Genomic DNA, 27,585 nt, shown 5'->3' on the forward strand with positions numbered 1-27,585 from the left:
ACAATGTATTAAATGAAGTGTAAACTTTAAATGGTTTCATGAGCCAAACACAGACTGCTGTAGGAACACAGCAGGTCAGGCAGCATCTGTGGTGGGAATGGACAGGCAATGTTTTGAGCCAGGACCCTTATGTTACATCCACATTTCACTCCTCCTCTCCTCTTTTCAGGTGACACACTTTTGTCTCCTTTCCACCTCCAGCCTTTGACACTTACTCCACCCATCTGCCAATCAAACCCTTCTCGAGTGTACCCACCTATCACTTGCCAGGTTTTGCCCCACCTCCATCTCTGGGGCAGCACGGTGGCACAGCGCTAGAGTCGCTGCCTTACAGCGCCAGAGAGCCAGGTTCGACCCTGACTACGGGTATTGTCTGTACGTAGTTTGTATGCTCTCCCTGTGACCACGTGGGTTTTGTGAGGGGGGCTCTGGTTTTCTCCCACATTCCAAAGATATGCAGGTTAATTGGCTTCTGTAAATTGTAAATTGCCGCTAGTGGGGGACTGGAACTGGTGTGCGGGTGATCGCTGGTCAGCATGGTCTTGGTGGGCCGAAGGGCCTGTTTCCACACTGCATCTCTCAACTAAGCTCCCTTCGAGCTTTCTTCCCCCTGAAATCTGAAGGGGCCCCAACCATCTGCCTATCCATCTTCTCCAGAGACGCTGCCTGACCAGCTGAGTTACTCCAGCATCTCATGGTTTTGATAACATAGGCAGCAGATCTGCAAATACCATAGGATTTGCAAATACAGCTCTGTAATCAAGAGCGGCCTTAACGCAACACAATCCCTGCAGCCAAGGAATCCATTCTGCCCATCAAGCCTGTGATGGCTTTGCAATTTTTAGAGAGACTGATCCAGTCAGTCCTGTTCCTCTGCTTTCATTTTCTGCACATCAATTTTTTCCTAGCACTTTGCACATCATTTCCTTTTCCCAGTCACCTTAGGGAAATATAGAGATAAATCAGTCTGAAGAAGGGTCTCGACCCGAAACGTCACCCATTCCATCTCTCCTGAGATGCTGCCTGACCTGCTGAGCATTTTGTGAATAAATAGAGATAAAGCTGTCAATGAATGGGAATTCCCAACGTAAATCCACATCCCAACATTGTAAACGCTCTTCTATCCCTTCGGAATTCTGAATATAATTATTTTTTAAATAAGACATCTTCTCTGTTCCCACCTCAAACCAACTAGCTCCTTCTTATAGAGAAACAAGGAACTGCAGATGCTGGTTTACAAAAAGATGACACCAAGTGCTGGAGTAACTCAGCGGGTCTCCGTCTTCTGAATTCACACCCTAGAACAGCCATTTGAAGGGAACTTTCCACCTGAAAGCTCAGAGATTAATCCCCAGTGACACCCTGCACAAACAAATGCTGAAAATCTTTTACTGCATATCTGACTTGAACTTTGGATATTATCTTAAGGGATTCAAGTAACAATTAGAGCTTATACAAAAAAAAAAGGCAAAGTGCTGGGACACCTGTATCCACCCATTACTCACCAGGCTTTGCCCTGCCCCACCTCTCATCAAGCGTTTCCCCCCTCCCCCCACTACAATCAGTGTGAGGAAGGATCCCGACTCAAAAGGTTAGCTATCCATGTTCTCCAGAGATGCTGCCTGACCGCTGAGTTACTCCAGCACCTCATGTCTTTTTTTTTGTATTAACCAGAGTCTGCAGTTCCTTGTGACTCTAACAAATAGATTCCGCTCTTTATACACTTGAAACTGAAAGCCTTTGCTAAATTATTCCATGGCCCCTACACCAAAATAATCGCAGTCATTCCTCAAATTACAAGGCTTGGAAAACATTTTGTTACAAGAAATTTTGTAAATGGACAGAACTGGCTGGGCAAACTATTTCAGGGCCAAGGGTATTTCAGTACAGTTATTCCAAGGCACAGCGAGGAGTTCGCTGTTTGAATGGAATTGAAATGAAAGAGACAGCATGAAAACAGGCCCTTCAGCCCAATCAAGTCCATTCAACCCACTCACATATTTTACCCCTTTCTCAAACTTTCCAAGAAAATGTTTTCCATTAAAACAACCTGCAACATTTTTAATTTGTAGGAAAAAAAACTGCAGATGCTGGTTAAAATCGAAGGTAGACACAAAATGCTGGAGTAACTCAGTGGGACAGGCAGCATCTCGGGAGAGAAGGAATGGGTGACGTTTCGGGCCGAGACTCTTCTTCAGACATTTTTAGTTTTCCATTAAGAGATTAAAAGTGCAACTAATTCACAACTTTTCATAAAATCATATTTTTAGAATTAGTCAACCAACCTAACCTAATTATGTTAAAGATTATTACATTACATTGTGTTATTATGTGGAAAATGCAGACAATAATTGAAAACTGACCTTTTTGTTGAGTTCTGTTATAATAAGCTGAACTTCAGTATTAAATGTTTTAATTTTTTGAGTTACTGCTATATTTTGAAAATTGCTTTTAGTCGTAGCTGTTAGTGTTCAGGGCTGGAAACACTGGTCCTGCAAGCTGGGCTCAGAGAGGATTGACAGACATGAATTGCAGGCTTCATCCTTAAATACCATCTCTCCAGTGCATCACCCAGACCAGACTTCCCACCATTGACTCCATCTACACTTCACACCGCCTCAACATGCAGATAACATAATCAAACACTTGTCCCACCCCGTACATTACTTCTTCTCCCTGCTCCCACCTTGCAGTAGATACGGACGTTTGAAAGCACACGCCTCCAGACCCCGAGACAGCTTCTTCCCCAGATGTTCATGTCATAGGAGTAGAATTGAGCCATCGGCCCATCCAGTCCACTCTGCCATTCAATCATGGCTGATCTTTCTTTTCCTCTCAACCACATTCCCATGCCTTCCCCCCATAACACCATTACTAATCAATAATCTGTCAAATTGCATCTAAAAAATACCAAATGACTTGGCCTCCACAGCCATCTGTAGCAATGAATTCCACAGATTCACCACCCACTGACTAATCTGACTCTGAAAATCCTTCTCATCTCTTTTCTAAAGGTAAGTCCTTTTATTCTGAGGCTGTGCCCTCTGGTCCTAGACTCTCCCACTGGTGGAAACATCCACTCTATCCGGGCCTTTCACTGTTCCGTAAGTTTTAATGAGTCCCCCCCCCCTCATCCTTCTATACTCCTGTCGTCAGGTTTCTGATCGGTCGGTCCTTCACCAAGCCAGGGTACTGTCCGATTCACCTCTACCCCATTGTGGACATTGGACTTTGTGAATGGAACTGGTGTGTTGCAATGTTGAGAACGATATTCTGCACTATGTATCTCCCCCTTTGCTCTAGCCATTGTATTTGAGTTTGATAATTGCTTTCATGTATGGTATATCTGATTTTGATGTCAGCTTGCAAGCAATGCTTTAAACTGTACCTCGAAGGTATTTATTCACAAAATGCTGGAGTAACTCAGCAGGTCAGGCAGCATCTCAGGAGAGAAGGAATGGGTGACGTTTCAGAAGAAGGGTCTCGACCCGAAACGTCACCCATTCCTTCTCTCCTGAGATGCTGCCTGACCTGCTGAGTTACTCCAGCATTTTGTGAATAAATACCTTCGATTTGTACCAGCATCTGCAGTTATTTTCTTATACAAACTGTACCTCGGTTCACTTGACAATAATAACCCTAAACCTAAATCTGATTAAGAGACTGTGCAGAAACGGCAGATGCTTGACCTTTAAGTGGAGCATTCCAGGATGTGTCGGGAGCAACTTTATCAGTGGATCTACACTGAGCACGCACAGCAACAGACCAAGGGAGCGTTAGAGGGCGCAGCAAACAAGTGTAAGAGGATGCAGTGTAAAGATGCAGGAGTTGTTTCTTGGTGGTGGGCTTTGCTGGCGTGTCTAATCCCGACTCAGTGCGACAAGTGGAAGCAATGCTCATGCAACAACTTTCATTTACTTCGTTTATACCACAGGCAGCTTTGTTTTGAACCTTTTACGATAGAAAGTGGAGTAAAGTAAAGATCCTTAGGGAAAAAAACTGCAGATGCTGGTTTAAAATTGAAGGTGGACCCAAAATGATGGAGTAACTCAGCGGGTCAGGCAGCATCTCGGGAGAGAAGGAATGGGTGACGTTTCGGGTCGCCCATTCCTTCTCTCCCGAGATGCTGCCTGACCCGCTGAGTTACTCCAGCATTTTGTGTCCACCTTCAAAGTAAAGGTCCAGGTTTCTCATCGTCCAACCCCACCCCACACCCTCATCTCTGGTAATTAACTTCTCTCCGCTATTACAGAAAATATTGATATTGCTGCTGTTTGAATAACTTGGGCAAGCACAACTCGTACGATATTTCATTGCCACAAAGCTCGATTTAAATCCTTGATCGCTCTTCCTCGGTCCTTATACAGAAGGTATCTGGAGATCATTTCTCCAGCAGCTAGTAGTGTCCCAGAGGTAAAGCCCTCCCACCAATGTTACTATTGGGTCCTCCCTATCCACCCCCCCCTATAAACATGTGGCCTTGCTAGTCTTGTCAGCACCAACACTTGTACTCAGCATCACCTCAGCTTGACAGAGGATTTCACACTAAGCAGCGGTAGAGTTGCTGCCTTACAGCGAATGCAGCGCCGGAGACTCAGGTTCGATCCTGACTACGGGCGCCGTCTGTACGGAGTTTGTACGTTCTCCCCGTGACCTGCGTGGGTTTTCACCGAGATCTTCGGTTTCCTCCCACGCTCCAAAGACGTACAGGTATGTAGGTTAATTGACTGGGTAAATGTAAAAATTGTCCCTAGTGTGTGTAGGATAGTGTCAATGTGCGGGGATCGCTGGGCGGCGCAGACTCGGTGGGCCGAAGGGCCTGTTTCCGCGCTGTATCTCTAAACCTAAAAAAAATCGAAATCTAAAAAAACATGAAATCTCAAACCTGTTTAGACATTTGAGATGCAGCGCAGAAACAGGCCCTTTGGCCCACTGAGTCTGCACCTACCAGCAATCACCCTATACAATAACACTATCCTACACACTAGGGACTATTTTACAACTTGCCAAAGCTAATTAACCTACAAACCTGCACGTCTTTAGAACGTAGGAGGAAACCGGAGCCCCCAGAGAAAACCCACCCAGTCACAGGGAGAACACACAAATTCTGTGCAGACGTGGTCAGGAATGAAGCCAGATCTCTGGCACTGTAAGGCAGCAACTCTACCGCTGCGCCACCGTGCCACCCAGCTCTCTCAGACAAAGGACCATCCATTTAAGACAGGAGATGGATTTTGTCCTTCAGAGGGCTGGGAATGTTTTGGATCATCCACCTCAGAGGGCTGTGGATGCTGAGTCTTTCAGTATATTCAAGGCTGAGGTAGATCTTTGGGGTTACAGATGACTCAAGGGTTGGGTGGAAAGGACGAGAAAGTGTTGAGGCCATTTCAAATCAGTCACTTTCTTATTGAATGACACAGCGGGAGTCAGGTTCCTCTGGCCAATTCCTGCCTTATATGTTCTTAATTTTTTTTTAATGAACTTGTTGGTATTTCTCATCAACCTAATTCTCTATTATAATCAATATACAGTGAAAATAGTTGCCTGTACCCTGTTAATAGTAATTGACACCAATAGTGAATCAATAATGTTCCAGCAAATGATTTTCTGCATTTAATTAATTCCACCAGGACTATTTGTTTAGCCAACCAATAGGTGCCACAGTGGTAGAGCCGTTGCCTCACAGCGCCAGAGACTTGGGTTGCTCCTTGGGAGTTTGCATGCTCTCCCTGTGACCACGTGGGTTTCCTCTGGGTGGTCCGGGTTCCCCCCACATGCCAAAGTGGTGCAGGTTTGTAGACTAATTGGCCTCTGTAAATTGCTCCTAGTGATTGGACAACACAGTGTGAACGAGTGATCGATGGCCAGCATGGACCCTGGTGGGCTGAAGGGCCTATTTCCATGCTGTAAACTAAAAACTACCGTCTCAACCCTTGCATTCATAAGCTGTGCGGAACTGAAGATTAGCTCCCGAACTTTCAGACCACTGATGAAGTTTTGGACTTCTGACTCAAACTGAGTGTTTGATTCCTCAAACAAGTGTAAGAGGGTGCAGTGTAAAGATGCAGGAGTTGTTTCTTGGTGGTAGGTTTTGCTGGCATGTCTAATCCCGACTCAGTGCGACAAGTGGAAGCAATGCTCATGCAACAACTACCTTTCATTTACTTCGTTTATACCACAGGCAGCTTTGTTTTGAACCTTTTACGATAGAAAGTGGAGTAAAGTAAAGATCCATTGGGAAAAAAACTGCAGATGCTGGTTTAAAATCGAAGGTGGACACAAAATGCTGGAGTAACTCAACGGGTCAGGCAGCATCTCGGGAGAGAAGGAATGGGTAATCCCAATTATTCCTGTGCCTGTGGTATAAAGACAAGCTAGGTTCAACACGAAAGAATGAATCCATAAAAAGCAAAGGAAATTAACAATAACATAAAGAGATGAAGCTCTAATCTAATCAACAAGCAGCAATGAAAAACTCAAAATACCTAGGTAAATCCAAATCAAGAAATAGCCTGCAAAATACAAGAAGCATCATTAGTAGCAATGTAGGAAGATAGATGGAGACAACACAGTTTATGCACATCAAGGTGGGACAACAGACAGCCACAACTAGCACAAGCGATAAAAGAAATTGGAAAATAAAAGGCAAGCACTTTCATCAATACAAAATCAACCCTGGATACCAGATCATGGTACTCCTTGAATCCTGAGTAGTTTGATACGGCACCATGACTTGATTTCAACATTTGAACCCAATGCTAGGCAGCATGGAAAGGAAAGCGGTGTGGCTTTGCTAATGAGGGACAAGATCACTGCAGAGTTGTAGATTGATATAGGCTCAGGAGCTCAAGATGTAGTACGGTGGCGCAGCGGTAGAGTTGCTGCCTTACAGCGAATGCAGCGCCGGAGACTCAGGTTCGATCCTGACTACGGGCGCCATCTGTACGGAGTTTGTACGTTCTCCCCGTGACTTGCGTGGGTTTTCTCCGAGATCTTCGATTTCCTCCCACACTCCAAAGACGTACAGGTATGTAGGTTAATTGACTGGGTAAATGTAAAAAATTGTCCCTAGTGTGTGTAGGATAGTGTTAGTGTGCGGGGATCGCTGGGCGGCGCGGACTCGGTGGGCCGAAGGGCCTGTTTCCACGCTGTATCTCTAAATCTAAATCTAGTAATGAGTAGAATGAATTTGGGTAGAAATAAAATATAGCAAGGTTGAGAAGTCACTGGTGGACATAATAAGATAGCCACATGGAGTTATAAATCAAGGCATTGAGAGCTGTGTGGCACGGTGGCGCAGTGGTAGAGTTGCTGCCTTACAGCGCCAGAGACCCGGGTTCGATCCTGACTATGGGTGCTTGTCCACGTTCTCCCTGTGACCCGCGTGGGTTTTCTCCGGGATCTCCGGTTTCCTCTCACACTCCAAAGATGTACAGGTTTGTAGGTTAATTGGCTTGGTATAATTGTAAACTGTCCCGAGTGTGTGTAGGATAGCATTAGCGTGCAGGGATCGCTGGTCAGCACGGACTCGGTGGGCTGAAGGGCCTGTTTCTGTGCTGTATCTCTAAACTACACCAAAGAGTCACTAACATAAACATGGTCGATTTCTATCATTACATCGATCGGAAAGTTAATACTGGCAAGATATATTTGAGGAAGAGTTTATGAATATATTTGGCATGGTTTCTGAGGGTAACATGTTGAGTTACCAACAGGGGAGCAGGCTGTGTTAGTACGGGCAATGAAACAGGATTAATTAATGACCCCCATAGTGCAGGTTCTCCAAAGGCAGAGGGATTATTGGATGCTAACTTTTGCTTTGACCCATTGCCACACTCAGAAAGGTTGGCATTAACAAAACCACAGATCGCAGTAATCTTCAACAGTGTGACTTTGATAGCTGGTCCTTAACAGAGATGGAATAACGGAGCAGTAGATAAAAGGTCATTTAAACAAAAAGTTGCTCCAAACTGAAGAAAACCCCCGATCAGTCAATCAGGTGTGTCCTACTGATCACCTTTCCATGGCACAAAGGTCATTCAGCGTCAGGACCACCAACCTAACAAGGCATGTTACTTTCATATGGGCGAGAGAACTGGATCTCAAGATGTCCAATGTCCCCAGATAAAAACTGACAACACCTGCATACCTGTGAGCGTCATTTGAAGATTTGATGTGCTTTGCAGAAATAATATTCAAAGATAAAACGGCATCGACAGCAGCTTCATCCACCTCAGGTTTATTCCTGATGCGTCCTGGGAAAACAGAGGGAAGCATGTTACAGGGATTGTCGGGATTTGGGAATTTCCATTTTGTCCCTTCATGTGTGAAGTCTAACGGCCATCTATCTATATACTAAAACTCCTTGTTTGTTTGTTTGTTCCTAAACTACAGACAAAACGGTACACGATAGCGCGACAATTTTAGGCCCACCGTACTTACCGTCGTCCCTTTGGTGCTAATGGAAGAAGTTTCATTGAAATTTGGTGTTATAGTTTTAAAATTATTTACATTTTAAAGTTTAAATCTATCTCCTCGTGAGGGAGGGGGGAGGGAGGGAGGATAAGGGGGGTCGAGGGGGATGTAGTGGGGGGGGAAGGGGAGGAGGTGGGGAGGGAGTGGGGAGCAGAGGGGGGAGAGGATAGGGGAGGAGAGGGGGAGGGGAGAGGGGAGGAGAGGGGGTGGAGAGGAAGGGGAGGGGAGGGGGAGGAGAGGGGAGAGGGAGGAAAGGGGGAGGGGGAGGAGAGGGGAGGGGGAGGAGGGGAGGGGGAGGAGAGGGGAGGGGGAGGAGAGGGGAGGGGGAGAGGGGAGGGGGAGGGGAGAGGGAGGAGAGGGGAGGGGGAGGGGAGGGGGAGGAGAGGGGAGGGGGAGGAGAGGGGAGGGGAGGAGAGGGGGAGGAGAGGGGGAGGGGGAGGGGGAGGGGGAGGGGGAGGGGGAGGGGGAGGGGGAGGGGGAGGGGGAGGGGGAGGGGGAGGGGGAGGGGGAGGGGGAGGGGGGAGGGGGAGGGGGGAGGGGAGGGGAGGGGAGAGGAGGAGAGGGTGCTGCACCAACGCAGGAGAGGTTTGGGCCCAACGGTTCCACTTGGTCTAGTTTATTATAACACCGAGTTACAAATCAATGCACAGTGGAAAGGAGGGAGATACAGCATGAAAACAGTCCCATCAGCCCTCCACGGCCACGCTGACCATCGCTCACCCGCTCACAATGGTTCCATGTCATCTCACTTTTACATCCACTCCCTGCACATTAGGGGCCATTTTTCCGAGGTCAATTAACCTACATACCCGTATGTCTTTGGGATGTGGGAGGAAACCAGAGAACCCAGAGGAAACCCATGCAGTCACAGGGAGAACGTGCAAACTCCAAACAGACCGTCTGTGGCGCTGTGAGGCAGCGCGTTACCAGTGCACCACTCTGCCACACTAAAGATCGCCCCCAATCTTGAATTTAGTTAATCTAAATTGAGGTAGTAAATTCCTTGCTCTCATTAGGGAACTAAACATCATTATTTACAGTATTTCTGTCAGTCAACCGAGAGAAACAGTCGCAATGCTGGGGAAAACTGGCGCAAATAGATCAATGAAGCAGAGTGTGTAAAATCAGACGAGGTGAATGAAACAAACTTAAATCGTTATCAAACCTCTCCGATAAAACTCACCGACAACCAGCTCTCGAACGTCCTTCCAGTGAAGTTCACTGCCCTTCTCATGCACGATCGTGACTGTGATCCTGCGTTGAATTCCCTGTCGGGATCAAAATGTACAGTTCAATGTACTGTGTCAGCCGTGCTGATTTACGGCAATCTAACACCAGTGTTGGAGGACCAACCCAGAGTTAGGCCTTGGGTTCTGGATCAAGCTTGACCCTTGACCGTGCCACTCAAAGGCTACGAATGCCTTCTCCCCAAAGGCTCCCGTGGACTTTCCAAATAGAGGGGAGGGTGTCCAGTCCGATATCTCTTCCTCCACCAACATCAACAAATCACATTGGTGCTAATTAATCAGATCTTGCTGGATAAAAATCGATTGATTGATTGAAAAGCATGGCATGGGAACGTTGTCCGACTGTGACCATGCCATCGATCACCCGTTCACTCTAAGTCCACATTGTTTCACTCTCCCATCCGCTCCCTACACACGCGGGACAATTTACAACGGCCAATTGACCTACAAAGCCGCACGTCTTTTGGAGTGTGGGAGGAAACCGGGTCACCCGGAGGAAACCCACGCCATCACAAGCAGAACGTGTAAACTCGACACAGGCAGCACCCGAGGTCAGGATCGAACCCGGGTCTCTGGCGCAGATAGGCAGCAGCTCCAGCAACTGAGCCATCGTGCCGCACAATCATCACTACAGTGGAAGAGTGTCTACAATGTTGGCACAGCAGAGGTAAACACTATATTGTGTTAACACCAGACTGCCCTTCACTGATGGGTAACCTTGACGACACCACACACACACAAATTAGCAAATTTGCAGATGATACTAAGCTGGGGGGGGGTAGTGTGAATTGTGAGGAAGATGCAATAAGGCTGCAGGGTGACTTGGACAGGTTGTGTGAGTGGGCGGATACATGGCAGATGCAGTTTAATGTAGATAAGTGTGAGGTTATTCACTTTGGAAGTAAGAATAGAAGGGCAGATTATTATCTGAATGGTGTCAAGTTAGGAAGAGGGGATGTTCAACGAGATCTGGGTGTCCTAGTGCATCAGTCACTGAAAGGAAGCATGCAGGTACAGCAGGCAGTGAAGAAAGCCAATGGAATGTTGGCCTTCGTAACAAGAGGAGTTGAGTATAGGAGCAAAGAGGTCCTTCTACAGTTGTACCGGGCCCTGGTGAGACCGCACCTGGAGTACTGTGTGCAGTTTTGGTCTCCAAATTTGAGGAAGGATATTCTTGATATTGAGGGCGTGCAGCGTAGGTTCACTAGGTTGATTCCCGGAATGGCGGGACTGTATGTTGAAAGGCTGGAGCAATTAGGCTTGTATACACTGGAATTTAGAAGGATGAGGGGGGATCTTATTGAAACATATAAGATAATTAGGGGATTGGACACATTAGAGGCAGGAAACATGTTCCCAATGTTAGGGGAGTCCAGAACAAGGGGCCACGGTTAAGAATAAGGGGTAGGCCATTTAGAACGGAGATGAGGAAGAACTTTTTCAGTCAGAGAGTGGTGAAGGTGTGGAATTCTCTGCCTCAGAAGGCAGTGGAGGCCAGTTCGTTGGATGCTTTCAAGAGAGAGCTGGATAGAGCTCTTAAGGATAGCGTAGTGAGGGGGTATGGGGAGAAGGCAGGAATGGGGTACTGATTGAGAGTGATCAGCCATGATCGCATTGAATGGCAGTGCTGGCTCGAAGGGCTGAATGGCCTACTCCTGCACCTATTGTCTATTGTCTATTGTCTCTCTCTTCAAACTGCGTGTCTATTTATAATTTTAGCATCACGGGTGCTGTGGTACAATGTCACAGTTTGACAGGGACGGAGTTGAATGAATCCTCCAGAAGTCGAGCCTTTGTTGAATAAAAGCATCCGGCAGCAATTGTACTTAAAAGGAAAGTACATTACTGGAAGTCTACATCGTATCAAGAAATAGTGGGCTTAAGGGTTTCTTATAAAACCGAAAATTGTTATGAAGTATTGTCAAAGTGCCAATTATAACCATCCTTTAATCACCACTGTCAGTTATTAACCTGGTGTCCTGCCAATATTTCTGCCTCCATCGACGTTATAGGAGGGAGGGAGGAGGGGGAGGGGGAGGGGGAGAGGGAGAGGGAGACTGAGACTGAGACTGAGACTGAGAGGGAGAGGGAGAGGGAGAGGGAGAGGGAGAGGGAGAGGGAGAGGGAGAGGGAGAGGGAGAGGGAGAGGGAGAGGGAGAGGGAGAGGGAGAGGGAGAGGGAGAGGGAGAGGGAGAGGGAGAGGGAGAGGGAGAGGGAGAGGGAGAGGGAGAGGGAGAGGGAGAGGGAGAGGGAGAGGGAGAGGGAGAGGGAGAGGGAGAGGGAGAGGGGGAGGGGGAGGGGGAGGGAGAGGGAGAACATAGAACAACTGTGAACGTGTGATCGCTGATTGGCGTGGACTTGGTGGACCAGCTTACATGCTGTATCTTTCAAACTAAAGAGTGGGAAGTATGTACGGTCCTGCGAGACATTTAGGGGTTGCCACATATCAGGATGGTTAATGGTCTGTGAAGTTCTTTGAGAACGTTAAGGAAATATAAGGAAAGAGATTAATAATAAATTAATTGAAACAGTGAATCCCCATGAAGGACTAATTACAGGATTGAGTCAAACCGGTGTGAGATACCGTTCATAGCAGCATTCTCTCAACGCCATCGACCAGCAGACACAAGCTTTTGGGAAGTTAGTTCGCTTAACAAAGGGCAAAGCTCTCAGATACTGAATAGATTGGAAGCAATAAAGATAGCGACCATCTCATCATAACAAACGTAGAAATAATGGATCCCGATATCTCAATGGCTTCTGGGACCTCAAAAAAGGTGAAAGAGCAGATTAATACCATGGTAACAAGAGATAACTAGAGACGTGGGTTAATTTAGAAAAATACCCCAGTGATGAGGCTTTATCATCAGAGGCACGAGGAGAATAAGTTAGTCATTTAGTTGAGTTTAATTAGCAATGGTGGAGCTGTTAGATCATTAATCCCACGCGTCATTTAACCATTGTACTGTATTGAAAGTTTAACATAGTAAACAATAGACATCTTTCCTGATAACTCTTAACTGATAATAACCTATGCCAGAACAACTTCAGATTATCAGTTCAGAGTTATCAAACAAGAGTTAAGGAGATGAGATTATCCAAAATATTTACCTGGTGAAGCAGGTACGTGCCTTGACATGGCATGCCTCCACCATGATCCACCACTGCAGCGATGTACCTGTAGAGGGAGGAGATAATCATCAGTGAAGGCACAGCCTAATGGGGAAAATCTAAATGAAACATTCACAGTGGAGCAGCAGTAGACTTGGTGCCTTACAGTTCCAGAGACCACAGTTCGATCTTAACTATGGGTGCTGTCTGAACGGAGTTTGTACGTTCTCCCCGTGGGGTTTCTCCAGGAGCTCGTTTCCCCTCACACTCCAAAGACATGCAGGTTTGTAGGCTAATTGGCTTGGTAAAACTGTCAATATTCTCTCGTGTGCAGGATAGTGCTAGTGTGCGGGGATTGCCGGTTGGCATGGACTTGGGTGGGCTGAAGGGCCTGTTTGCACGCTGAATCTCTGAACTAAACTTTCTGTGTGCTCACAACCTAGTCAACTTGCACAAGCAAAACCCTGCATGGTTTTATGAAATGATTATAGTTTTAACTATTTTTCTTATCAAAAAGCCTTACTGATGAAAAATGTACACTCAATGGTCCCGACCCCAAAACGTCACCTCTGCATCTTCGAGATGCTGCCTGACTTGCGGAGTTACTCCAGCCTTTGTGTCTTTTTTTGTAAACCAACACATGCATTTCCTTGTTTCTATATTCTTCTAAAGATATATACACGGTTGACACCGACATTGTGGGCCAAAGGGCCTATTCCAGTGCTATTCTGTGTGGGATAACTCCTTACACTTTCTCCATAATGTGTCTTGTGGCTGCTCTCTCTTTGAGTCTCTTCCTTCTTCTGACCACCTACAACAATTTCCAACTATACCTCAAAACATATAGTTATCGATGTGTTTTCGTAACCAAAGCCAGGCAAGAATTTATGAGATTTACCTAGGACAACTTTTAGTTTAGTTTAGAGGATATAGCACGCAAACAGGCCCTTCGGCCCACCGAGTCTGCATCGACGAGCGATTCCCGTGCACCAATACTATCCCACACACACTAGGGATCATTTACAATGTTACCAAAGCCAATTAACTTACAAAACTGTACGTCTTTGGGGGTGTGGGTGGAAACCGGAGCATCTGGAGAAAACCCACGCAGGTCACGGGGGGAGAACAAATATAATATATTCCTTTATTTGTCCCACACTGGGGAAATGTACAAACTCCGTGCAGACAGCACCCATAGTCAGGATCGAACCTGGGTCTCTGGCGCTGAAAGGCAGCAACTCTAACGCTGCGCCACCGTGCCGCCCTGTACACTCCCAGCCTTTTGAGAAAAGCTTTTGTAAATGGCCTTACGGTTGGCAGCATTGATCAGGGTGGCAGCATTGATTAGGGTGGCAGCATTGATCAGGGTGGCAGCATTGATCAGGGTTGGCAGCATTGATCAGGTTGGCAGCATTGATCAGGGTGGCAGCACTGATCAGGGTGGCAGCACTGATCAGGGTGGCAGCACTGATCAGGGTGGCAGCATTGATCAGGGTTGGCAGCATTGATCAGGGTTGGCAGCATTGATCAGATAAACAAACATTGTCATTCATCGACTTACTCTCCCGTCGGCTCCAGCTCGCTGATCTCAAACCAGACGAGGAGGTCGTACTTGCTGACGCATTGCCCGCAGCTGGGCTTGCTCACGGCGTTCACCTTGGTGGCTGGAACTGAAGCAGGAAAACACGTCAACACACTCAAGGGCAGTCATTTATTCATAACTTTCTAGGAAGCAGTGGCCGATAAAATATAAGGCAATCAATTCCAATTGTTTTTCCCTTTCATTTATATATTCTGGTCTGCTCAGCGGGTGCCAGTAGACCAGGTTATTTGACGTCACCCAGACTTCACTGCATTAGCAGTACATGACACGGACAAGTTCACACGTTAGAGGAGTAGAATTAAGCCGTTCGGCCCATCGAGTCTACTCCGCCATTCCATCATGGCTGATCTCTGCCTCCTAATCCCATTTTCCTGCCTTCTCCCCATAACCCTTGACACTCGTTCTAATCAAGACCAAGTCTGCATCATTTCGCCCTACTACCCATTGCCCTTCTGCAGCTTCTCAGTTATTGACCACACCACCTGGTTCAGGAACAGCTGCTTTCCTGCAACCATCAGGGTCTTGAATCGACTCGCATAACCATAACCCGCCCAAAACTGGCAAAACTCCACCAAGTGTTCAGCTCTGGTGGTTTACAAGCCCATGAAATTAACATTAAATTCTTTCATTTTAAGTAACCTAAACCCCCACCCCTATTTTGTCTCTCCCCCCCACCCATATTTTGTCTCTCCCCCCACCCACCCACCCCTTTTTCGCCCAGTCTCTTCCCTGTGCCCCACCTGGACTCGCATCCATTTCTCCCCTCCCTCTCCCCTACAACCTACATTCTGGCTTCACAATCCGCACCTCTTCTATCTTTATCTCACACCTTTTGCCTTTACATCTCTGATCTTTGTCTGACCAATTGTCCCTCAATCCTCCTCCCCCCCCCCCCCCGGGCACCTGTATCCACCTATCACTTGTGTAGGAAGGAACTGCAGATGCTGGTTTAAACCAAAGATAGACACAATAGACAATAGGTGCAGGAGTAGGCCATTCGGCCCTTCGAGCCAGCACCACCATTCAATGTGATCATGGCTGATCATTCTCAATCAGTACCCCGTTCCTGCCTTCTCCCCATACCCCGCTATCCTTAAGAGCTCTATCTAGCTCTCTCTTGAATGCATTCAGAGACTTGGCCTCCACTGCCTTCTGAGGCAGTGAATTCCACAGATTTACAACTCTCTGACTGAAAAAGTTTTTCCTCATCTCCGTTTTAAATGGCCTACCCCTTATTCTTAAACACAAAATGCTAGAGCAACTCAGCGGGACAGGCAGCATCTCTGGAGAGGAGGAATGGGTGGCTTCTCGGGTTTCTCGAGAGTTTCTGAAGAAGGGTCTCGACCACAAACGTCGCCCATTCCCTCTCTCCAGAGGTGCTGCCCGTCCCACTGAGTCACTCCACCATTTTTTGTCATCTTCAGTGTAACCCAGCATCTGCAGTTCCTTCCTACATGGGCTTGTGGTGTTGACAATTCCATGAGGCGATAGGTATTCCTAAGAAAGTGGCCCGGGATCTGTGTGCATGGCTGGAAAACATAGAAACATAGAAAACAGGTGCAGGAGTCGGCCATTCGGCCCTTCGAGCCTGCACCGCCATTCAATATGATCATGGCTGATCATCCAACTCAGTATCCCGTACCTGCCTTCTCTCCATACCCCCTGATCCCTTTAGCCACAAGGGCCACATCTAACTCCCTCTTAAATATAGCCAATGAACTGGCCTCAACTACCTTCTGTGGCAGAGAATTCCACGGATTCACCACTCTGTGTGAAAAAAAACTTTCTCATCTCGGTCCTAAATGACTTCCCCCTTATCCTTAAACTGATGGGGGCAGGACAAAGCCAGGCAAGTGATAGGTAATATTAGCAACAATCTTCTTTGATTAAAAAGCAGTTTTACATCTAGGAAATACGCAGTTTTAGAAAAAGGAAAATACAACAAAAAAAAACTTTTTTCCACCATGGCAAACTTTGGACATGCATATTTTTAAATGCAGGTATACATAAACACAACCTAATGGGAAAAGCAGGGAAGAAGCAATATCATTGATACATATATCTACATTGCACAATGAACACTTATCGCCATATATTTGATCGTACATTAAAAAAATAAACGTTTTTGCGTAAGAAAGTCAAATGTTACAGGAAGAAGGCAGGAGAATGGGGTTGAGAGAGAAAAATAGATCAACCAAGATCGAATGGGAGAGTAGACATGATGGGCCGAATGGCCTAATACTGCTCCTGTGTTTTATGGTCTATTCTTGGGGGAGGACTTTGTGTAGTTCAGGGAATTACACAAAGAAGAAAGAAAGAAGATTTTATTCGTTGTTTCAAAATTGACGCTGGCTGCTATATTTCAGAGTTAGGTTAAACCTACCAAATATAATCTAGATCACCTTGTACTTCCAAGGAAGTTCTTCACTAAAAAAAAAAGCTTGCTGATGATTTACAAAAGGCAGACAGCTGACTGAGATTCGGAGAATGTTCAGCTAGCAAAGGACGGCGTTCAGCAAGGTTATCCCCGTGACAGCAATCCTGAAGCGAACCGTCTTTTCAGCCATCAAATAGGTTCCTTCCAAATAATTATTTATGAAACTAAATATTACCTGAATAATATCACTTTTTTTTAAAATGCGGAAAAAAAGGACTATTTTTAGGACCAACTGTTATGTCAAGGGCCATGTAGAATGATGGTTTATTTTATTACTGTTTAATAAATATTTATTCCCGTGTTGCTGCGTTCATGTGCCTGTGAAGCTGCAGCAAGTAGGAATTTAATTGAGGCATGGCAAGCGGCATAGGGCGGGGCCAGCGTCATGAGGAGGGGCCAGCGTCGTGAGGAGGGGCCAGCGGCGTGAGGAGGGGCCAGCGGCGTGGGGCGGGGCCAGCAGCGTGGGGCGGGGCCAGCGGCGAGGCCGGTGGCGAGAGGCGGGGCCGGCGGCGAGAGGCGGGGCCGGCGGCGGGGCTGGCGGCGAGAGGCGGGGCTAGCGGCGTGAGGATGGGGCAGCGGCGTGAGGAGGGGCCAGCGGCGAGAGGCGGGGCCAGCTGCGTGAGGCGGGGCCAGCTGCGAGAGGCGGGATCAGCGGCGTGAGGCGGGTACAGCGGCGGGGCGAGAGAAAGGGGGAGCACAGCGGCGTGGCGAGGGGCGGGGCGAGCGGCGAGGCATGTGTTTTGTGGAAAAATGTGAGGTGAAATCGGAATGGCGGAAATGAAATAAGAAAGCGGAAACTTTCCGGCAAATTTGGAAGGTTGGGAGGTCTGCTGTGACATAACATCTCGGTTTAATTTTTTGGTTCTTTTTATTCTGATAGATCGCAACATTTCATCATCCTACAAATGATTATTTGGAGGAAGCTGCTATTAGGAAACTAAAATTAATATTCACAAAGAGGCACCTTAACTCATTTAGATATTTGTTGACGACTATAGATTAAACACAGAATCTGGACAGTTGAAGGTAAACTTCAAAGGAAGGAATATTCTTTCAATAGAAAACCTGGAACCAGGATATTTGACTTATTTTCTACAGCTTCAAATCTTGATTCATTCGATTTCCCCGGCACGTAAGCATTTTAGTGGTTGAAGGTGGTGGTGGAAGAGGAGGGGATGGAAATGAAATGAAACAAATGACTGGCTTAATATTGAATGGCGAGTGAAATCTGCTCGTCAGCGCTCAAGCTGTGCTTACTTATTGGCCAGAGATTGGACTCATCCCTGGTTCCACTGAGTATAATGAACGTGAACATTGGCAAGAAGTCTGCTGACTGTTTCTGCTGACTGGATAGCACCAAAGATACTAGAGAAGCAAGATGAACCACTCCGTTGAAATCGCCTATACTGAAGTGTAGTACGCAAAGGAGCGTAACGTCCGCCATTTTAGTAAGCAAAACCCGCCACCCGCTCTGCCTCTCGCAGTGTAATCAGTGTTTTGGGGGAACAATATGTGTGATGATACCATTAAAATGCAGAATATATCTCATCTATCAATTCACAGATTTTTGTTATTTTTCTTTTAAAATGTTTCTGCAAGTTTCTGCCTACTAAAATGGCGCCATGACATACTACGGTTTTTAGGTCGAGTGGTCTATCTTGCTCTGCTCTATTATCTTTGGATAGCACGCAACAAAAGCTTTTCACTGTACCCACTGAACTGATCAATGGATGGCATGGACTCGATGGGCCTGTCTCCATGCTATATCTGTAAAACTAAAACTAAACGTAGACAAGGGACAAATTTTACCTCTTAAATGTTGGGCCAATGAATGAACAAAATAACTTAACAGTGGTATTAAGCTGTGGGTTGAACTTCACAAAGCAACATTCTTTTTACACGGAACAATGGCCGATACACTTGGATGCACCATGAGCGGACAAATGCAGCGGGTAGAGCTGCTGCCTCACAGTGCGAGAGACCCGGGTTCAATCCTATTCAATGCTGTCTGTGTGGAGTTCACATGTTCTCCCTGTGGCCGCATGGATTTCCTCCCAGACGCCAAAGACGTGCGGGTTTGTAAGCTGATTGCCCGTAGTGATGAGAACGTTGGATAATATAGAAAATAGTGAGAAACGGTGATCAGTGATCGGCATAGACACGGTGAGGTGAAGGACGTGTTCCCACGCTGGATCTGTAAAACTAAAACCAAACCAGGGACCAATGTCTCCCCTTAAATCACAGGGCAATGAACACGATAACCAACAGTGATAATAGGTTTTAGGATGTGGGGTGAACTTCACACACAGAGGACTTTTCTACACACTCTTTCTACACACAGAGGACTTATTTCACTACGGTACACTGGCGGATCACGAAGCTGCAAATTTGCTACATCCAAAGTACAAACGGGTGTGTGACAGGGACAGACTACGCTAAACGGGATCCTTAAATGTCGCTAATTTGCCATGGCTCTGTACCAGTTACCAACCATGATGTTTTGGGACTTTCAGTATGTGACAGGTGGGAAGAGGATGTAAAAGGAAAGCCGGCAGCTGATCGGTGGTGTCGATATACGTGCCGGCCGCAGATGTAACAAACGTGTTGGCATTCTCAGACAGAGCATCAAGCAACTGCACATTGACATAGCCAGACATCAGATATCTAATCAACTCAATCTTTCGGTAATGGTCTGAAATGGAAGAGAAATCACAGGAGGTGGGTGGTGCGGAGGGGACAGGGGTTGCGGGAAAGGAAGAAGGCACGAACAGAACAATATTTAACATGCAAAAATAGAAATAGAAAAATATTTCACACAAAAATAAAATTCTACATGTTTTGTTGTGAAAGCTTTGAAATTAATGATAACTCTGCAATAGTAAACCTTGGAGATCATCAAAAAATGTGCAGATGCATGAGATTTACAGCATTACATGAATGTTAACGGTCTTTCCTTTTGGTAACCCATGCTCAGGAAACTATGCGGCGGTCACGGTGGCGCAGCGGTAGAGTTGCTGCCTCACAGCTAATGCAACACCGGAGACTCAGGCTCGATCCTGACTACGGGCGCCGTCTGTACGGAGTTTGTACGTTCTCCCCGTGACCTGCGTGGGTTTTCTCCGAGATCTTCGGTTTCCTCCCACACTCCAAAGACGTGCAGGTATGTAGGTTAATTGACTGGGTAAATGTAAAAATTGTCCCTAGTGTGTGTAGGATGGTGTTAATGTGCGTGGATCCCTGGGCGGCGCGAACTCAGTGGGCCGAAGGGCCTGTTTCCACACTGTATCTCTAAATCTGTATCTCCAAATCTAAAATCTATTCCAATTACTGAATATCCATCTGAAAACTATGATCTTATTGGCATGAGATGAAGACCTAATTTTTAATTTTTTTAAAAATGTATTCATTTTTTTGTGACGTGGCAACATGGTGATGCAGCGGGTAGAGCTGCTGCCTCACAGCACCAGATTCCCAGGTTCGATCCTGACCTCGGGTGCTGACTGTGTGGAGTTTGCACGTTCTCCCTGGGACCATGCACGTTTCCTCCAGGTGCTCCTGTTTCTTCCCACATCCCAAAGATGTACAGGTTTGTCGGTTGATTGACCTTCTGTAAATTGCCCCGACTGCGTAGGGAGTGGATGAGAGAGTGAGGTAACCTAGAACTAGTGTGAATGGGTGATCAGTGGCCAGCGTGGACTTAGTGGGCCGAAGGACCTGTTTTCATGTAAAAACAAGGAGCTGCAGACGTCGATTTTCAAAACAAAGAGTGAAAGCGCTGGATTCAGTGGCCCAGGCAGCATCTCTGGAGAACATGGATAGGTGACGACTCGGGCTCAGAATGAAGCAGGGTCCCGAACTGAAACATCACTTTTCCACGCTCTCCAGAGATGCTGCCTGACCCGCTGAGTTATTCCAGCCATTTGAGGCTGTTTCCATGTTGTACGTCTAAACTCTAAGTGGCATCGTCCCTCTCTGTCCTTGAGATGAATGGCCATTTAAAAGGGTCTGGTCCTCCACATAAACCATCTTGGGCAAGGATGGATCGTTTCCTTACCCGTAGGACATCACTTTATACCAACATTCCTGTGGTTTTTATGCTCATCATTTGCAGATTATGAGCGGAATATAAATTCCTCAGCTGCCTTGTTGTTGGATTGTTGAAAGGTATGGGCCCTTCCATTGCCACGCCACTGTCAGCACCTCATTATTATATTTATTTTGAGGATTAAATGTTACTCATATCTTCATCAGTTATGGAATATGAATAAAATATCGAAGGCAGTGATCGATGTTATAAAATTTAAATCACGACAGAAGAACTTTGAGATCAATAACAATAATGAAATAGAACACAGTTAATAGTTTTATTTCTTTACTGAACATCGGTGTGTGCGGCCCAGCACTCAATTGAGGGGCCGGAGTGAAGACCATAAAATAGGAAATAGTCAGGACTCTACGGTACAAATGACAAAGTTCTCCTTCTATCCGACATGAGCGACAGAAAGATAGAGCAGCAGAGCAGAGCGGTGGAGGCCGAGGGGAGAAGGATAAACAAGAGGGAGAGATGGACGAGAGAAAGGGGAGGGATGGTGAGAGAGTGAAAGGAGAAAGGAAAAGGTGAGGTAAAATAGATGTTCAATGTCAGCATTGAAAATTGCCAGTCCAATCAGCCGAATGCTTTGTTTGTATCTGAGATTGTGTTGTTAGTGTGGCCATAACATACTGGCGCTGAAGGCAGATTCAATTGTGGGGTTCAGGAGCTTTGAGAGGCGCAACTGGACATGCATGGAATGGAGCGGTAGATGAGATTAGTTGATCTTTATGACATGCTGCATGGACATTGTGGGCCGAAGGGCCTGTTCCTGTGCTGTACTTTTCTACGTTCTAATAAGCACCAACTCCCCAGGATAGAACTGGTCAGGTGAAATCATTGGAATCATCAGGTTTAAAAAAGAAATCATGGTCTGTGAACTGCTGCCTTAGTGAAACTTATGAGAAAGTAGTTCTCCATTTTGCTAACGTGATCATAAGCAGTATAGACCCGTGAGAATTTATTATTTAAATACCTCATAAAATATTGGAGTTGACTGCAATTTCTCTGTTTATGCATAATTAAAATTTTATTTCACACTCCCAGGGAACTTCCATTCAGACTCACCTGGTTTTGAGAGAGGCATTGGAGGAGGGAAATATTTGCGTGCTGGTTGTGGCGTTCTGTGGAAACAAACATTAAAGAAGTGACTTTATTCTTTCATCTTCAGTATGTCCCCCCCCCCCTCCTCCTCCAGTAAAATCTTACTCAATTGTGTACAAAGCAAAGAATGTTATATATCTAGGTACATAGAGTCATACAGCAAGGGAACAAGCCCTTCAGCCCAACTTGACCATGTAAGCAAGATGCCCCTTCTACGCTCGCCCCATTTGCCTGCATTCGGCCCAGATCCCTCTAAACCTTTCCTACCCATATACCTGTCCGTGTATAAATGCAATTATGGATTCTGCCTCAACTACCTCCTCTGACAGCTTGTACCATCCTCTGAGTGAAAAAGTTGCCCCTCAGGTTTGTATCAAATCTTGCCCCTCTCACCTTCAAGTCTTCTTGTTCTTGATTCCCCTAGCATGGATAAAAGACTTACCCTCATGATTTTACACACCTCTACAAGATCACTCCACAGTCTCTTGCAGTCCAAGGAATAAAGTCTTAGCTTGCCCAACCACAATGTCAGCTCAAGTCCTGGCAACATCCTCATAAATCTTCTCTGCACTCTTTTTTAGCTTAATAAACATCTTTCCTTTAGCAGGGTGACCAAAATTGAACACAGTACTCCAAGTGTGGCCTCACCAACGTCTGTAACTTACCATCCCAATCTCTATAATCAGTACCCTGCATGACGAAGGCCAATGTGCCAAAGGCTTTCTTGACTACCCTATCTACCTGTGACATCACTTTCAGGGAACATGTGACAATAACGTACCATTGAATAATTCAAATGCGGCCTAACCCAAGTCCTATACAGCCGCCTCATGACATTCTGACTCTTTTAGAACGGAGATGAGGAAAAACTTTTTCAGTCAGAGTTGTAAATCTGTGGAATTCACTGCCTCAGAAGGCAGTGGAGGCCAATTCTCTGAATGCATTCAAGAGAGAGCTGGATAGAGCTCTTAAGGATAGCGGAGTCAGGGGGTATGGGGAGAAGGCAGGAACGGGGTACTGATTGAGAATGATCAGCCATGATCACATTGAATGGTGGTGCTGGCTCGTAGGGCCGAATGGCCTCCTCCTGCACCTATTGTCTTTTACCCAAAGTCCCGACCAATGAAGGCAAGCTTACCATACCAAATTCAATGATTTAGTTCATTGAAAACCTTTGTATTGATCTTACCTGATAAAATCCTGTCCCTGGAAATAATAAGGGCACTGCTGATAATGTCCAAACACCTCAAACACGATGGGCTTGGTCTTGATGTATTCAGAGAAGGACTCCGTTACTTCAACAGCAATCTGAGTGGATGACAAAGGCCGTGTCACAAGGCAGGCTCACGGAGATTTGTTGCAACAATTAGCGCTCGGACGGGACCGGTGACGGCGATTGTTCCCTAACTCAGACTCACGTTCTGTACGTGGTAAAAGCCGAGGGGTGTTCCTCGGCCGCCGTTCTTCAGGGGCTCCGTGGAGAAGGCCTCGTCATGGCGATGTATGAAACTGTTCAAAAGAGCGAACATCATCGTAAATCAACTAATGCCCCAAATACAATTAGAAGGCGTGGGTTGGAGAAAGAGGGGAGGAGCTTATACAAATGGAATGTTTAGACACGAAGGACAACAATTCCTACTTTCCCTCCCTTGGTTCTACCTAGTGCAGGAATGACTTGGCTTCTCTTCAGGGCAGTTTTTGTTATTAGTGTTTGGCAAAGTCAGAGGGTGTTCATCGAGTTGTCAAAAACGACCGCTCACCTACACTTGGGGCAATGCACAGAGGCCAATTAAACTACAAACATACAAATCTTTGGGACGTGGGAGGAGTCCAGGAGCACCCAAAGGAAACCCCAGGCGTTCACAAGAAGAACGTGCAAACTCCACACAGGGTCGAACCCGCGTTTCTGCCGCTGAAACAGCAGCTGTACCAGCTGGGCCACTGTGTTGCCCACATCTACTACTTGACTTTAAAAAGTTATATGTTTTGCATATCAAAATGGGCACCTGCATCAAAACTGCAAAAGTACATGAAATCCGAACATTGCATTTTGTCAAACGGAGTTAAGAAAACTGCAACAGATATTGATAGGACTGCTGATTCAGTAAAAACGTTGAGCCCTTGGTATTTCCACTAGATGGTGCATTGCACTGCATTCGTGAACTCCCCCTTACTTTAGAGATACTTCACTTTAGAGATACAGCACAGAATCAGGCCCTTTGGCCTGTCTAGTCCACACCAACCAGCGATCATCTCTTAACTAACACTATCCTATACACCGTGGACAATTTCCAATTTTGTTTACCGAAGCCAATTAGCCCACAAACCTGTATGTCTTTGTAAAGTGGCAGGAAACCGGAGCATCTGGAGAAAACCCACGCGTTCACAGGGAGAGTGTACAAACTCTGTACAGACAGCGCCCATAGTCAGGATCAAACCAGGATCTCTGGCACTGTAAGGCAGCAACTGTACTGCTGCTACACTCTGCCTTGGCCAGAGAAGGAAATGGAACTGCATCCATTTACTTAGTACTCTTGACAGCAAGTCAGAGTAGAGTACTTATAAAAGCAGCAAAAGGCTTGGGGGAGGGAAGGAATGATGGGTTTATGTGGAAAGAGAAAGAACCGATAGTTTAATGGTACTGAAGCTACAGTGTGGAGGAAACTCAAGTAGGTTCTTGATCAGCTCATAGAACAGCAAACGGCTCTGAGATTTCCTCTGAAGTGCAGCACCAGAGTGAGCACTGGTTCATGGACAACTCACGTTGCGTGGCAAGTGCTGATCCTTCCAGTGACTGAACAAAATGATTATTATAGGGGGAAAAAAAACCCTGCAGATGCTGGTTAAAAACCGAAGGTAGACACAAAACGCTGGAGTAACTCAGCGGGTCAGGCAGCATCTCTGGAGAGAAGGAATGGGTGACGTGAGGCAGGGTCTCGACCCGAAACGGTCACCCATTCCTTCTCTCTGGAGATGCTGCCTGACCCGCTGAGTTACTCCAGCAATTTGTGTCTCCAAATGATTATTGTACTTCGATTGTTTTCCCTGGAATATTGCAGGTTGATTGGAGACATAATGTAAGTATATCAAATTATGTGAGGCATGAAGGGGGGGGTAGACAATCAGAACCTTTTTGCCCAGAATGGAAATGTGAAATACTAGAGGGCCTAGCTTTATGGTGAAAGGCGATGCCCTAAAGTATTTCACTAGGCAAGTTTTGGTTTGTTGTGTTTTCTATCCATCCATTTGTCTATTTATTTATCTGTATTCATTTATTTAATATATTTTTTATTTAAACACCCTTCAGAGGGTGCTGCGTGCCTGGAACATGCTGCCCAGGGTGGTGGTGGAGGCAGATACGATGGTGGTGTTAGAGACCTTTTGGGTAGGCTCATGGACATGCAGAGAATGGAGGGATATGGATCATGTACAGGCAGATGAGAATAGTTTAGCTTGGTACAGACAGCAGCCTGTTCCTGCGCTGTGTAGTTTTATATCCTCCTAATAGATTGGCAGTAGTTTTAGAATGGGGAAACTAGGGGCTCACATGCTGAAGGATATTATCAGCTTAACTCATGCAGTCAAATGGAGAAGAGGAGGAATTTCTTTAGCCAGAGGGTGGGCGGCACGGTGGCGCAGCGGTAGAGTTGCTGCCTTACAGCGAATGCAGCGCCGGAGACCCGGTTCGATCCTGACTACGGGTGCTGTCTGTACGGAGTTTGTACGTTCTCCCCGTGACCTACGTGGGTTTTCTCCGAGATCTTCGGTTTCCTCCCACACTCCAAAGATGTACAGGTTTGTAGGTTAATTGGCTGGGTAAATGTAAAAATTGTCCCATGTGGGTGTAGGATAGTGTTAGTGTGCGGGGATCGCTGGTCGGCGCAGACCCGGTGGGCCGAAGGGCCTGTTTCCGCGCTGTATTTCTAAACTAAATCTGTGGAGTTCATTGTCACAGATGGCGGTGGAGGCCAAGACATTGGGTATTTTTAAGTCAGAGACTGATAGTTTCTTGATTAGGAAAAGTGCCAAAGGTTATGGGGAGAAAGCAGGAGAATGGGGTTGAGGGCGAAAGATAGATCAGCCATGAGTGAATGGCGGGGTAGTGTCAATGGGCTAAATGGTCTAATTCTGCTCCAATGTCTTATGGTCGAAAAGGCAAGGCATTTGTGTGTAATCGTTTACAGAATGACACTTCTCTCCAGAGATGCTGCCTTGCCCACTGAGTTACTCCAGCATTTTGTGACTATCTACAGAATGACACTGTTCCCATCTCTCTCTGCGAAGAGCTTTGTGCATCAACACTTTGAAACTTGCCGAATGTACGGTGCAAGTAGCACAGTGTTGCTGCAGTTGGGACGATGCTTGCAAAGGGATTTGAACCGTGGAGTACATTTGGAAAGCAGATGCTTACTTGAACTGACAAAAGATGTCTGCGTATTCAGCCGGGATCCCACTGGCTTGCAATACCGTCACCCGGAAAGTGAAAACGCTGCCGATTTTTAGGTGTTCAATGACTTCATCAGATATCCTCTCGGACGATAACTTGGGGTCCAATTCCGTGCTTGATTTAAAACCTGTTGCCCAAAAGACACAAACAATTGCAAGTTATTAAACACAGCACAATTAATTTCAAATCAGAAAATATGCAATGCAAAACAAATTGGACCAGATTAATAACCCCTCTTTTATTAAACCTATTGTTTGCTGCCACTTTTAATATGCCCAGGCTAAATCAAATCCAAAATGCTCCAAGGAACAGATATATATCTGATATATTAAACTATGTCTAGACCAAAAAGAGACCAGAGTAAATAAATTCTGCTCATGGCAAGATCACACGAGGATTAAATGCCATAGGATTAAAATTCACTTGGAAAACTAATTTTTTTAAACAGAAATGCATTTTTTAAATTTTAAAATTATCATGTCACATCAAAATTGGGATCATACTTCAATATTTGTAAGGACTTTAATACTAGAAAGGACAATAAGAGGTAAAAAAAATAAAAGATGGTAACCAGGGAGACAGTGGGGCCCCTCAAGGATAAAGGAGGGAATTTACACTTGGAATCATGGGATGTAGATGAGGTCAGTGATGAGTATTTTGCACCTGTATTCACCAAGAAGAAGGGCATGGAGCACAAGGCGATCAGTGTGGAGAACACTAGTACAGATGCTCCCTGACTTACGATGCTTCGACTTACGATATTTCGACTTTGCGATGGTGCAAATGGCAGCTCGTTGCCAGTCACGTGATCACATGTATTCAATGCATTTTCGACCTACGATATTTTTGGTTTACGATGGGTTTCTCAGAATGTAACCCCATCGTAGGTTGAGGGGCACCTGTTCGCAAGAGCAGCTAGAGATAAAGGAGGTGGTTTGTTAAGGCTCTTAAGGAGCATGAGGGTGAAGAGATCTCCAGGGTCTGGTGAGATCTATCTCAGATTATTGAGAAGCGCGAGGAGTATGCAGGGGGCCTTGATAAAGATTTTGGCACCTTCTCTAGCCCCAGGTG

The 27,585-nt window shown here is 46.1% G+C and overlaps 1 protein-coding gene across 12 annotated transcripts in view; it reads right to left on the reverse strand.

Annotated features, from left to right (window-relative positions):
* kif1b (kinesin family member 1B) overlaps positions 1-27,585 on the reverse strand; it is a 271,960-nt gene that overhangs the window by 27,229 nt on the left and 217,146 nt on the right. For all 12 annotated transcript variants that reach the window (XM_078425318.1, XM_078425314.1, XM_078425310.1 and 9 more), the window contains 8 exons: positions 26,479-26,641; positions 23,486-23,576; positions 23,257-23,375; positions 22,032-22,087; positions 14,395-14,503; positions 12,834-12,900; positions 9,659-9,743; positions 8,150-8,255 (listed from right to left, as the gene is read on the reverse strand). In XM_078425318.1, the coding sequence (XP_078281444.1) occupies positions 8,150-8,255; positions 9,659-9,743; positions 12,834-12,900; positions 14,395-14,503; positions 22,032-22,087; positions 23,257-23,375; positions 23,486-23,576; positions 26,479-26,641 (796 nt within the window). The remainder of the gene's footprint in view (positions 1-8,149; positions 8,256-9,658; positions 9,744-12,833; positions 12,901-14,394; positions 14,504-22,031; positions 22,088-23,256; positions 23,376-23,485; positions 23,577-26,478; positions 26,642-27,585) is intronic.

This window comes from Rhinoraja longicauda, chromosome 30, assembly GCF_053455715.1.
Source record: "Rhinoraja longicauda isolate Sanriku21f chromosome 30, sRhiLon1.1, whole genome shotgun sequence".
Taxonomy (NCBI): domain Eukaryota; kingdom Metazoa; phylum Chordata; class Chondrichthyes; order Rajiformes; family Arhynchobatidae; genus Rhinoraja; species Rhinoraja longicauda.